This window comes from Centroberyx affinis, unplaced genomic scaffold (genome assembly GCF_046629955.1).
Source record: "Centroberyx affinis isolate AG114_WGS23_722 - 3 ecotype Tasmania unplaced genomic scaffold, CSIRO-AGI_Caff_v1 ptg003251l_1, whole genome shotgun sequence".
In the NCBI taxonomy this organism is placed as follows: Eukaryota; Metazoa; Chordata; class Actinopteri; order Beryciformes; family Berycidae; genus Centroberyx; species Centroberyx affinis.
This window is the reverse complement of record NW_027281277.1, coordinates 60,509-75,332: the sequence shown is the minus strand read 5'-3', so window position 1 is coordinate 75,332 and position 14,824 is coordinate 60,509. Positions and strand designations below refer to the sequence as shown.

Here is a 14,824-nt window from a genome sequence, read left to right as displayed (position 1 = left end):
ATACAGCACCAATTTTACAGCATTATATTACAGCATCAATAATAATCTATAAAGCAACATCTTTACTCTGATCATTGAGAATACAGCAGGGGTTTCACTTCAAGTGCATTCACACCGATTAATCACACTAAATCAATCAAATCTGAATGACACAATGCTGTTCTCTGTTTATTCTTTCACTGTTAGACTGCAAAAGCTGTCACTACATGTATAACAGCAGCGTTCCACATTACACAAGACAATCCTGTGTGTCTTAAAGAAGGATTTAATGATCAATGTGCTATTACCATTGAAGCTGTGACATACAACTGTCACATGATGAGTGTTCTGCATGGGGCACACAGCATCTCAATTCATAAAAAAGTGCTTGTACACACATGAGCAACTTCTCAAACTAGAATTTTGAAAATTATATTGCATTGATATACAGTCCTGCACAGACAAGTCGCATTTCATATAGCGCATTGCTCTACATCAGCCTGGCCTCACAGGAGCTCGGCTGCAGTATCTGAAGGTTGATAATGAGTTTAATAGCATATCTAAACCAGGGGTAGAAAAGGGCATAGATCAGAGGATTCACACAGGAGTTGAAATAGAACAGCCAGATTGCAGCAGATGATGCAGTGGTTGAGGTGTCCTGTCCTGTGATAGAGGGACAGTAATACGGAAGGAGACACAGTAAAAACACAAGCAGGACAATACCAAGAGTCCTAGCTGCCCTTATCTCCGATTTCTTAACAATTCCAGTCACAGTACTACGTTTGACAGCAGCAATTTGAGACCGCATGATGCGTGCCTGCGACACAGCCACCACAAATACTCTCATATAGAGAAATACGATTACAGTAACAGGGCAGATAAAGGTTAAAATGAGGTCAACAGCAGCTGAAACGTAGGTCATGAAAACCACACATTCTTTGTAGCAGGAGTGAAACACATCTGGCTGTGACAAGTGATCTTTCAGAATTAGACAGTTGAAGAAAATAGAACACATCCAACACAAGCTCACACAGATTTTAACTCTGCTGTTCGTTATCATGGACGAATAACGCAGAGGGTAACAAATAGCCGTGTAGCGGTCGACTGATATGAGTACCATGTTCCCAACAGAGGCAGAGGTGAGGATGAAGCTCACAAACTGATGAAGAGCACATATGAGGTTACCCAGATACCAGCAGGAATGCAGGGAGGAGATTACTACTGGCATCACCAGGAGGCCCACAAGCAAGTCCGACACAGCCAGAGAGAGGAGGAGGACATTGGTGGGGGTGTGGAGCTGCCTGGAGTGGGAGATTATGATTACGGTGATTATTGATAATTTGTTCTTGTGCTGCGTATTCAGCTCCTGATGAGAAATCCATGTCAAACTGTAAATGAGTTTAGATCACAGCAAATATTGTGAGGATACAGAAAATGCACAGTGAAATTATAACTCTATAGAAATGGAAATATTAACAATAAACTGTATCACAAATATAGCTCCACACTATGTTTCAGCTCAACACTATTTTTTTAACAAATTAAGATGTGCAATGACACAAGAAGGGAAAGGTTAGTGGGGATGTGAAGTGGAAGATTATGATGATTATTACAATATGTGACACTTTATACAGGAAAACCTCACTGAGAATGAGGTTTACAAGAGAAACCCATGAGAAGCTCTTACCAGTCTATTTAAAAACACATTCAAAGAGCTGGAATGGAGGGCGGACTAAGAGCTAAAGTTGGTCTTTTAAAACAGAGGCCAAAGAAAGCAGAAAAAAAAAAAAAACTGACACTCTTATTTAATATATTTGAATAAATGAACTGGTACCTGAAGTGGGAGATGGAGATGATGACCAGCAAGTTGAGAGTCACAGTGAGCAGAGCGATGGTGGACACCAGCGTGTTGATGAGCGCGGCCTTGGAGGTCAGAGGCATCAGCCTGCAGGAGGTGTTGAGAGGGAAGCAGAGCTCAGCTAGTTCCAGTGTCTCCATCACCATCAGAGGATGTGAGCTAGAGAGCAAAAAGGAGAGCTGTTGAGGTCTGGCAGCCCTCTGACTAACTTCTCCAGAGGACGGTGTATTTATCTCGTTCTCGTCTTCATTTACATCTGTTGCCCTCCCTTCTCCTTGTCCTCTTTCCTCGGCCCTCCTACTCATCAACTTTTCCTCTCCTTCCCATTTCAACTTCCACTTCCCCATTCCACGTTTTTGAGGGACAAGTATGACTCAAGTCAAAAATGTTTGAGGAACAAATCTCAGCCAAGTCTCACAGGTCTTAGTCAAGTCGCAGCTTAAACCACATTCTGTCAAATGTACAGCTAGCTGTAGTTCTTATGTAGCTGTTTGTATATCAGGCAAATAGGTTAAATAAAATGATAATGTAACCTAAATAAAGGTATAGATAGGAACCACAAGTACATAATCACTTAATACATTATACAATATGAAAACAAGACTAAGAGTCTAACAGCCCCGCGATGTTGAATTTTGTGGAAGTGTCTCTGCCGGGAATCGTATGGCGCCAGAATAGTGACTTTAGTATTTGGCATTGAAAAAAAAGAAGTTGGCATTGTATTTGGAATTGAAAAAAAAATGTCATTGCAAAACAGGACATTTTCATTGAAAAATGTTGCAAATAATTTTTATTGGAATTGAAAAAAACAACTATCTTGGCATTGAAAACAAGTACAGATCCTGTACAGGCCCACGGCGCGTGTGTTGAATTCCACTAGCTGCAGCCACACTGATCCGTCGGAAAAGGGACAGAATTATTGACGGATAGATTTCTGTCCATTGGACTGTTCTGGAATGTCAACATGGCAGAGAGGCAGAAATACAGTAGCCTAGCTTCGCTCATAACGGTGCTACTTCATATAAAACAAGTTAAAATCATTTGAACACATTGTTTTATCACTCACATTGGGTTGAAAATAGGAAAAAATGTCTACTTTCTTCATTCTCGACATTTTCACAACACAACCTGTCAGCTCTGCGGCTCAGATTAAACTGTCTGTGCTTGTCATTTGATTGTGCATTTGTTTAATGTGGCGCGACATCCCGGTTGTGTGGAGTGTTCTGTTTTTAAGCACTGTGATTTGCCCGAAGGTCCAAACACCGCCCAGCTGGAAAACTTTGGTCATAAAATGAACCTGGCCAGTAGTTTAAGCTGCTAACACAGGTACAACCACCGATACTACTCTGTATTTATTTTTTCAGAACCAGAACATGCATTACGTGGTCAAATTTACTCCCAGAACGGCGTACAGGTGCTTTCCAGCACATATAGCCTAGATTTGTTTCCTGCAAAGAGACTTGGGGCTAGTCAAAAAACATTGCTGATGACGGGAGCAATGCTCGGCTAGCACAACACGTTTATCGGTTAAATTGTCTATTCCACCAACATCACATACCACAGGTAATAACATGACCTACCGTTAAGGTTTGCAGGACAGAAGAAGTTGTAGATGTCTGTAAATTGACGGCGAAAAATGTGGCCCTGTGTGAGATCCAATATGACATTATCAGTGTATGAGACTGAATGTGGCATTTAGCCCATAGGCGAGAGGCCATCTCTTAGTCAAAGACGCCCTCTAGAGGCCATCTCACGAAGCGACATCTCACTAAGCATTATCTGACTGACTGACTGACTGTCTGACCTGAATTTGCCGTGTGATGCCCTAGGCTGCGCCGTGGGAAAAATGTATTGAATAATAAAACATTGGTATCAAAAAATGAAAACTTGGCATAAAAAATGAACTGAATGCACAACCCGTTCTCATTCCCAAGTCTTCCTATGTTGACTCTTTGTCAAATCCCTTGGCGTCGCTATAACGACGCAAAAGGTACCATTTCGTGTCTAAATAGAACACACCGGGTGTTCAATAGACTCCATGGTAAAACCTCTAGTGGCAGTATTGGACGCCTACAACTTTCTCTCCTAGACCATGGAAGTAAAGTTAACTGGAGATCTTCAGTCATAGTACAAAGTACAAAAAACTCAAGAAAAGCGTTCAACTGAACAAATGCCTGGAAACTAGTGTAATAACAAACTGATATAGGTCAAAGCATATCCTACACTGAAGCACTGACAAAATAGGCAAGGGAACTTTCATTTCATTTCATTTCAAACCTTTATTTAAACTCGAATAACCATTGAGGTTGCCCTCATTTACAATGATGTCGAGTTACAAACAAGTTCAAAGTTTTAAATAAATAGGACAAGACATAGATGAGAATAAAGAAAATCAGTTAAAACAGTTACACATTGAGGCAGGGAGGTTTGTGATCATGGTTTTAAATTGTCCATAGATTAGTAGAGTATTGATTTTTAGTGTGTGTTGAAGATTATTCCAAGAATGTGGAGCACTAAAATAAAAGGCTGATTGTCCAAATTTAGACCGTGCTTGGGGGACCTTAAGCATAAGCAAGTCATTTGAGCGAGTTTGATAGGGTCCAAGGTTCCAGTCCAGCATCATTGAAATGTAGGGTGGTAGTTTTCCAACGAGGGCTTTATATATAAACAAATACCAATGTTTATTACGCCTCTCTGCCAGAGAAGACCAACCCACCTTATTATACAGAATACAATGGTGAGAACCATAGCTATCACCAGTAATAAATCTGAGGGCAGAATGATAAACCGTGTCTAGGGGTTTAAGAGTGGAAAGAGCAGCATTTCTGTAAATTACATCCCCATAATCCAACACTGATAGGAAAACTGCCTCAACAATCCTCTTTCTGCTAATCATAGGGAAGCTGGTTCTGTTTCTGTAAAAGAAGCCAATTTTTTGACGCAGTTTGCTAACAAGATTGTCTATATGGTACTTAAAAGTAAATTTCTCATCAAGCCAGATGCCAAGATATTTATATTCAGTAACTCTCCTCAATGTTAGATCCATTCGCAGTGGATATATGCATACAATTGTGATCAATATTTCTGGCTCTAGTAAACAGCATGAATTTTGTTTTATTTGCATTAAGTACCAGTTTAAGATTGATAAGAGCATCTTGTAGAGCATTAAAGGAAAGTTGCAGGTTCTCAATGGCTAGTTGTACAGAATCAGCAATACAATATACAATGGTGTCATCAGCATAAAGATGGACTTGACAGCCACTCAATGAGGAGACAATGTCATTTATGTAAATGGTGAAGAGGACAGGACCCAAAATTGAACCTTGCGGAACACCTTTTGTTACTGGCAAGAACTCAGACTGGACACTTCCCGACTTTACACACTGAAGTCTCTCAAACAAATAACTCCAAAACCAATCACAAGCCTTTCCATCAAAGCCAATACTGCATAACCTTTGTAAGAGCAAAGGATGATCAACTGTATCAAATGCTTTTGACAGATCTATAAAAAGGGCAGCACAATGTTTCTTGTTGTCTAGAGCGGAAACTATATTATTTGTAACTAATGTAATAGCTGAAATAGTGCTGTGGTTAGCTCTAAATCCAGATTGGTGCGTACTTAATACAGAGTGATTTGAAAGAAATGCCTTGAGTTGGTTATTTACCAAAGATTCCAGGATTTTTGCTAGACAAGATAATTTGGAGATTGGTCTGTAATTATCTAGATCATTTCTATCACCTCCTTTATGTAATGGAGTTACATGGGCTGATTTCCAAACACTAGGAAATATTCCTGTTGTGATAGAAAGATTAAATATATGTGTTAATTGCTCTGTAATAAGTGGAGCGGACACTCTTAGAAAAAAAGGATCCAATTTATCCTCTCCTGTTGAACTCCTGGTGTCAATGGCTTGTAATGCTTCAAATACATCACTAGGAGAGAACGGCTGAAAGTTAAACTGAGAGACATGGTTCATGGTACATACACAATCGTTATTAATATTAATGAGAGGGGGCCCTGTGTAATCCTTTTCAAATAAATGCCCAGCATCAGCAAAATGCCTATTGAGAGCTTGGCAAACCTCTTCCTGTTCCGAAATCAAACAGTCACCACATTTAATATGTGCAGGTAGGGAAATAGTGGTTTTATTTCTGTTTGAGTTTACTGCTCTCCAAAATTTTGCAGGGTTTGAATAGGAGCTAGTAATTAAGTCTAAGTAATAATTAGATTTGGCATTTCTCACAGATGATGTGCATTTATTTCTAAGCTGTCTAAATGATGACCAATGGGATGGATCCCCAGATTGTCTGGCAAGTGACCAGGCTCTGTTCCTTTCCTTAAATAAAGCTGATAATTCGGGTGAAAACCAAGGGGTTAATCTGTCTTTTATTCTAAGCTTTTTGAATGGTGCATGTTTGTTAATGACTGAAAGAAGGGTTTTTGTGAAAAAATCCAGTGCCATTTCAACATCTGGGATTTCAGATGTATAATGTATGTCGCTATGGAAAACATCAGTTAAAAAGGCTTGGTCACTAAAATGTCTTAGATTTCTCTTTGTAACCGTGTGAGATTTTGTTTTCTTTAGCCGAGTATTTCTGATACATGCTATAGGGCAATGGTCACTAATTCCTAGCTCAAAGACACCACAGGCAATAATTTTATCAATCCTATTGGAAAAGATGAGATCAATTAGGGTAGACCTAGAGTAATCTTTCAAATTTGGCCTAGTGGGTTCTGTAATTAGCTGGGATAGGTTGAGGTTACTACTAACCTCCTTGAGATAATCAGATGTATTATTCAGCCAGTTCAGATTAAAATCACCCACAACAATGAATTCAACACCGGAATACTGAGAGAGTAGATCTGCTATTTTGTCAATGGAGTTTGTATCAGCAGGTGGGGGTCTATAGACCCCTACCACAATTACTGTATTAGGCCCTAACTGAACCTTTAGAGCAAGAAATTCAAAACATTTTGGTATGGTCACAGCATTTAGAATTGTTACAGAGAAACCTGATTTAACATATATAACCACCCCACCTCCCCTTCCAATTCTGTCTATTCTATATACATTGTAGTCCTTTAGAGCTACATCCAGGTCATTGACACTCTTTTTGAGCCAAGTTTCACTCAGTACCAAGATATCAGGATCAGTCTGCAGAACTAATATATTTACATGATCTAACTTCTGAAGTAAACTTCTAATATTTAAATTAATTATCCCTAGGCCGTTTCTGTTCTTAAAGGTAAGTGGGTTAAATGGAGTGTTTGGAGTGGGATCGGAAGTAGCAATAGAAGGCTGTTGGAGGGGGATTGTAATTAAATTAGAGGCAGTAACAGAACACAATGGACCCGGTTGACCAATCCACATGAGGATTATGTTTTACCAGCCAGGGATGACCAAGGACTATAGGGGCCATAGGAGACTCAATAACATGGAGCTGGATCATCTCTAGGTGATTTCCGGATACTTGCAGAGGAACAGAGATGTGACTGATCATGCTGATGAGACGTCCATCCAGAGCATTGGCCTCCAGGGGAATTACAAGGGGTAGCACAGAGACTGAGACTGATTGTTCCAGGACAAGCAAACAGTTAACTGAGTGCGAAGAGAAGAGGAATTAAGGGAATTGATATGGCTCACCCATACCCTTTCGCTTACAGATGAGCCCCGTCTTTTGCTGCAAGTTCAGGACAGGTTGATCTGAAGTGTCCGGACTGGCCAGCGCCTCTATTTCATTCTCCTTTCTCGCTCAGCAGGTGTCAATCTGGTGTTACCAAGTTGCATAGGTTCCACAGGACTGGAGATGGTAAGGAGAGGAGACGATGACCCGGAGCCTGGGGAATGCGGGCTGCCACACTGGACCTCGGAAGGAAGGATCCCTTCTCCCTCCTCTGTTCACGATTGGCGATTGTACACCCGAATGGCCAAAGAGATGAGAGAGTCGAGGTCATCCATGAGTTCCCGGATGGCCAACTCATCTTTAATGGCCTCTGTCAGCCCATGTTGGAAAGTGGAGATGAGAGCCTCATCATTCCAGCCACTCTCAGCGTCAAGCGTCCAGAACTCTAGGGCAAAGTCAGCCACACTGCGAGAGACCTGGCAAAGGTTCAGAAGTCTCTTGGCTGCCTCCTTCCCAGAAACAGGGTGATCAAAGACCTTCTTCATCTCTTGTGTGAACAGAGAGTAACTGGAGCATACCTCAGACTGTTGTTCCCAGACCGCTGTTGCCCAGTCTTTAGCCTTCCCTGAGAGAGGGTTATCAGGTATGCAATGCGGGAACGATGAGCCGGGAAGGTTGATGGCTGGAGCTCGAAGACCAGGGAACACTGGGTGAGGAAGACGCGACAGGAGCCTGGATCACCGTGATAACGTTCAGGTGGAGGTAAGTGGTGTTCTCTGGCAACGGACAAGTTGGAAGGAGGTGGGACTGCCGAGGCAGGAGACGGAGATCCAGATGAACTGGTGGTAGAACCAGACGCTGACTGGATTGCGGCAGTTAGGTTCTGGATACCTTCCATAACATCTCGTAGCATGTGCTCATGGCGTCCGATGGCCTCTCCTTGATGGGAGATGGCTGTACGTAGATGATCTGCTTCTGCTGGGTCCATGGCTGGCTTCAGTGTACTGTGACGACGGGCAGGAAGAGAGGACTCAAGCGCAGAAAACACACAGGAGGCAGGAGTGGCAGAACAACTCAAGTGAGGTTTACTGGAGATCTTCAGGCATAGTACAAATGCCTGGAAGCTAGTGTAGTAACAAACTGACATAGGTCAAAGCATATCCAACACTGAAGCACTGACACAACAGGCAAGGGAACTTAATAGCCTAGCACTAATGACAATATAAGACACAGCTGGGTGATGAGGAGACAAGATGCAGCTGAGATGACCCTGGCTGGAGAACCCACCAGCGACCTGATGGGCAAACAGGGAAACCCAGGAGCTGAAAGCAGAGCGAGAGAGACTAGGGAGATGACACAGACAGACACAAAGACACAGAATGAGACGGACACACTTCCACGGCCGTGACACTAGCCTACTTTTTGTTTTTCTTTGTTAGAGATCTTTGGTGCTTTTTTTAATTGGTTAGTATGGTTGTAGATCAATTTCAAGGTCAAATGGAAAATATAAATAAAAACATTGCTTGCATTTTAGCATTTGATGTCACCTGCTAGATAAATAAATAAATTTGGCTCATAACCTATATAACAAGTTATTTCAGTGGCATCTCAATAAACTCCATAAAAGATAGCACTTCGCAACGACTGTATTGTTACCTCTACTTTACAATAAGCACAATTTAAATAGAAGAACGCAGCCGGGAGTTCTGTTTCTAAACGTTGCATAATCCGTTTCGTCATTGAACATATCTCTTTCTGCCCGTGAAACATAGCTGATGAAATCGCGGCAAAATAGCACCAACAAAAGCATATTTTTGTAATTTTTTATTACGGAATTATATCCTCTTATAACATCAACCTATTGGTTCAGATTGTATTGCATCTTTGTAATACTGAGCAGTTTGCCTTTTCACAACCGTAACCTTGCACCCGGAAAAACTACAGTTTGTACTGATTGGCACTTCCTATGAGCACTACACAATAAAAGCCCTGCTGTGTGGGTTTTGTAGTTTTGTTGTTGTTTCTCCCATAGTTGACGTAAACATGGAATTGACATTGTTACTGGGGTATTTGAGGGTGGAATAAAACAAATCTTTTGTCAGATTTGAGACATCTTAATGGGAAGCAGTTTAATTTTCACCTCTGTCCGGCTCCAGCCTCTTTCAGGTGTAGTTTCTGAGACCCTTTGAGACAATAAAAAAAATCAATATTAGCACCAAAGATCTCTAACAAAGAAATGCAGCAACCGGAATCCCTTAATTGGGCAGAAAATGTAGGCTAGACTGTGTTCTGTGGTCTAAGAGAGAAGGTTGTAGGCGTCCAATACTGCCGTGAGAGGTTTTACCATGGAGTCTATGGAACACACGGTGCATCCTATACAGACGTGAAAGGGTACCTTTTGCGTCGTTATAGCGATGCCAAGTGATTTGAGTCAACATAGGACGAGTTGGGAATGAGAACGGGTTGTAATGCTACACACTTGCTCATTTTTGAACTCACAATCTTTTTTTTTGGTTCAGTTTTTTTTTATGGTTCAAAGTTTTTTTTTCCAATGACAGTTTCCTTGTCACTCTTTTGGGGTTGAGGGGACGGGAGGGGCGTGATTTACATCTAATCTGCATATTTTGGCAAGAACTCTGGCTACCGGAAACTGACGAGAAAAAGAATACTAGAGTTCGTGTTTGAGGAAGATGACCAAGAAACAAGCCTGACCGGCGGTGACTATGTCACAAAAGCAAGAAATGCCAAAAAGAGCAACTTTCTTTCCACACAGTGACACCTCGCTTCAAACAGGTCCCTGAACACATAGCACAACACCAGTTTTCCACAAAAAAACAGCCTTTATTTAACACAGAAATAAAATACTATCGGAAAAGTTCCTGGGGGGCATATATGACAGACAGAGGCTGATACTACTAACAGTTTGCCTGGGTCCAGACCTTTGAATCCGCCCACTCCACCGAGTTGACTGCTTCTGGTCTGGCATCGTGACATGAAACAGCGGGTTCTCTCGGTTGAAAAATCGACCGGTCCAATGAGCGCCGGGGGGGATTAACAATTAGCCAATCAGCGCCACGGGCGGGACTAACACCATTGTCAAGCTGTTGTCAAGCTGTTGTCAAGCGTTGTCCAGCTGTGCGCCGGAACCAAGGAGGAGTAATAACAACAATGGCGACCGCTGTAGACAAGGTAGACGCTGCTATCGAGGCTGTTCTAAATCGATTAAAAGTATCAATTACTTTGAAATCCGAACAGCAGTCTGCTTTGAAGGCATTTATTCAAAGGGGAGATGTTTTTTTCACATCAGTGATACGTTGGTCTCTAGTGATTGGTTAGGGAAAATCGAATCCCCCTCCCCCACGGAAATCGGTTAGAGTGGAGGCAATGTCAGACTGAAGATGGAAATGGAGTGTAACGAGTTGACAATTCTGTCTGATATCAGGCAAACTAACAGTGGGTCAGACTTCTCATAATCCCCTCCTGGTCAGACAGATATAAAGCTTTACATTTCACTCTACATTTCATATAGAATGGCAGTAACACCGCATCCCCACAAGGGCATATAACATGCAAAATAACCCCCCCCTATTCTACATACAATTCCCCAGCACACCCAAACAAGCCTGGTACAGGATAAGAGTCTCATGAGGGTCTAACTCTCTTTCGATCAGTAATAGTCCCAGTCTAACTTCCCGCACTGGCAACCCCACCCACGGATTCCTATTCCAACAAACAATAACACAAACAACAAGAAAGGGGAAAGGGGAAAGAAATGTCATCGGCCTCGGTCGGAGTCCAGCCGACCGAGACAAAAAAAGAAGAGGAAAATACTTAAAAATGTCACTTGCTCATGTATGTTACTCCCGGCCACTCTGTCCTTAAGTTCCAGGAACTGCTGTAATGGAGACCAGTCCTGGCCGAAGGTCCGTGTAGATGCAGGTAGGCTAGATGGGAGAAACCAAACAAAGCACAGTGTAAGCAATCAAAGGAACGTGCTGGTATGGCACTAAAAGGCAATAAGGGAGCAGATATCACCCGTGCCTTTGTTAGGAGTTTAACGAGCATTGAACTTTTATCTGCTCCAACCCTGGTCCTGGCGATCCGGCTGCGATGGCGACCAACGTTTTCCATATCCGCAGCTTGGCCTCCACTCCAGCTGCAACTTGGGGGATTGCTGCAGTCGTCCCTCTCATTCTCCGTCTGGCTGCACCGGTTTCGCTCCTGGTCTGCTCATCGCTTCGCCGTTTTTCTCTGCCCGCAGCACCCGGTCTGACTGGTCTTAAGTCCATCCCCTCCTCTGACAGCACGTGTAGCTCATGAGGGCCATCAGTTGAGGGAGGAAGAGAGAGAGAGAGAGAGAGAGAGAGAGAGAGAGAGAGAGACACCAACCGCAACAAGTACCACAATTGTCCTTTGAGTTGCTCTCATATTTCGTTCATATGGGAAGCAATTTGCAAACATATCTTCAGTGACCATAGGGTGACACCTATCCGACAAGCTCCGCTCTTTGCTAGCCGGTCAATAGATGCATTGTAGCTAAGTGACTGTTAACAACCTGGAGGCTATGACAGACCGGGCTGCTCTCACTTGACCAGTGGAGAGGGGCTTCAAGGAGACAGCTAGCCAACTGCTAATGTTTGATAGCTGTCTAGCACACAGCGGTAACTTGTCGGCGAGCTCCCCTCACGCAGATACATCAGAATCAGAATCAGAAACTTTTATTCGCCAAGTACAATGTATAAGGACCTTGAATCTGGCCCGGTGGGGGTCAGTAACAAATGTTAGTTGGTCACCAATTACTAGTGTTAGTATGGGTGTTCTTCAGGACTGTAAGCAATAATGTGAACTGTTAATGTTTTTATCTAAAGCCATAGTAATTAATCTTTCAGTTTATGTACAGACAGGCTATTCCTTGGAGGCATAGGCTACGTACATACTGCCAGAATTCCGTAGCGACAACCGAATTTATGAATGAGAGTGAATTTGCATATGTAGGCCTATGGTACACACTGGAGCAGAGCTGAGTAATAAAGAAATTACCAGACTGTATATGTACGGGTAACAGGAGTCATTCCACTCCTTCGATCTTGCGATGGTTGTAACGAATGTCTGTAACCATAGTAACGTTTACTTATGACCAATATGGTGGCTACCATTGCCTGTGTTTTCAGTTTACTTACCAGTAAACTGTTACTTTACCAGTAACACCAGTAAACAGAGGCGTGAATTTATCCATAAGATCTTAATAAACCGCCACTGACAGCGGCGCCATATTCTCTTTTTCCACCACATAGACTTGATACTTTTAACCGCAACATTTGGACCCAAGACTGCAGAACAGGTAGGAACGACCACAATGTTGAGGAAACAGAATGGATGGAAAATTTGACAATGTCTCACGACACTTACCTCCGTCTCTTTCAAAATAACGGTCATAATGTTACCTAACGTAACGAGTGTTGCGTCTTACGTCACGTAACAACCAGTTGTCCAGTCCGGTTCTGGTACACACTACTCGGACTAAACGAATCGAACGAAACAAGTTTTTCCAGACAAACCCTTCCAAGGAACCCTTCCTATGTTGACTGTGGGTCAGAGGAATAAGAGGAGAGGAGAGAGACAAGACGTGCGAAAAGCACTTTCCCAAACAGATTTAATGGACAGAGCTCATTATATATGTATAAATATTTGACATTTAGAAAATGTTATGAATACTGGTTATTTCCTATTATTTTAAACTATATAACACTGTTAGGTCGGCTATTGGAAATATGAGATTAGTGTGTGTGTAAAAGCGCATTCAAAAAAGAAATGTTTCAAGAGTGAAACATGAGACACCACAGCTCGGCAGCTACAGGTAGGGAAAGCTCTCCGGTAAATAAACAATGGCAACCGCTCAACCGCTTTGAAAAAAACACTTTGTTAGGTTATTATTTCTTACAAAAACAATACTGAGCGAACCTTTGTGACGCCACAAAGTTACGGAAGTCCAAATGACTGAAATTAGATATCGTGGAAGCAAATACAATGGTAATTTATCAAGCAATATTTTATTAAACCATACAGTGTATTCTATCTGATGCACTATGTCTTTTCTCATACTGTGAGATCTTTTTTTTTTATCAACCCCCGAAATTCGGGAATAAAAAGTCTGTGAAACATTAAAATACCCCCCTATAAACATCAGTGTTGAGAAATTTAACTTTTTGAAGACTAATAGCTTGACTGTGTGTGTGTGTGTGTGTGTGTGTGTGTGTGTGTATGTGTGCGTGCATGTGTGTGTGTGTGATTTTGCTCAACCCTTAGAGGACCACGTATTCCTTCACTTTCAATTGTATTCTTTTCGAGTAAAACATCAAAATTACCAACCCGAAAAAATTATACTCGCTCTCTATCATTAAATTATGGATTCACCCCACCCACCGCCGCGTCCGCCGTGTCGTCCGCCACAGATCCTTCGTGTGAACGCGATAACTTGAACAGTTTTTATAAAAATCTTTTCACATTTGGTATGGACATTGATGACCCCTAGAGGAAGAACTCTATTGATTTTGATGTGTTTATGATTATAATAACTATTATTAATTAACTGATTAAATGAATCTCCATGCTATTTGGACCCATATATCACCAACGGTGCATTGTATTGTATTGTAATTTGTCAAGAGAATTGTTCAGGCTATTATGGAGATTTGTATGAAGTTTGCACTTTCTGTGATTATTATTAATAAATTAATCAATTCATTTTTGTACTGTTACTTTTTTTTAATTATTATTGTTTTTCTCTTTGGGTTCAATTTCCCGTGAGATCGTACATGCTAGAGCCATGAAACTTTGCACCATGGTCTAGTATGGCTTCAGTTAGATCCACAAGAAATATGACCCCCCATCAGCCTGATGGTGGCGCTATAATTAAAGGTCAAAAATAAAACGTTTAAAGGGCTGTATCTCCCACACCGTTTGTCTGATTTACATGAAACTTTGTACACATGTCAACCTAACCGTACTCTACAAATCTGCCACAAGGACCCTCAAGGTTCGCCTGGAAAATGTTTGAGATATTTTGAATTATTTGAAAAACACATTTTTAACATCTCCTCCTACACTGTTTGTGTAGGCAACTGCTATTACCACCAAAATCGGTCAGTAGCATCCATGGTCCTACGCTCTTTAAGTTTTGTTCATAGATTGTTGATATCTACTGTAGTTTTGAAGATATTAACTCTTAAAGGAGGCGTGGCCTATAAGCTAAATTGTTTTAAGTTTGTGATAGATGGTTCAGTCATCATCATGAAACTTGGACAACATGTTCACATATCATGTCCTAGTCAAAATCTTAAATTTGGTCATCATTAGTGAAAG

General features: G+C 41.7%; 1 protein-coding gene across 1 annotated transcript; it reads right to left on the bottom strand.

The window, feature by feature from the left end:
• Nucleotides 1–469: 469 nt before the first annotated feature.
• On the bottom strand, nucleotides 470–8,450 carry LOC139660219 (trace amine-associated receptor 13c-like). The gene is made up of 4 exons (XM_071538303.1): nucleotides 8,354–8,450; nucleotides 7,742–8,168; nucleotides 1,814–1,996; nucleotides 470–1,280 (listed from the first exon to the last, which is right to left on the bottom strand). The coding sequence occupies exons 1-4, from the start codon at nucleotides 8,448–8,450 to the stop codon at nucleotides 470–472; spliced, it is 1,518 nt and encodes a 505-aa protein (XP_071394404.1).
• Nucleotides 8,451–14,824: the final 6,374 nt, after the last annotated feature.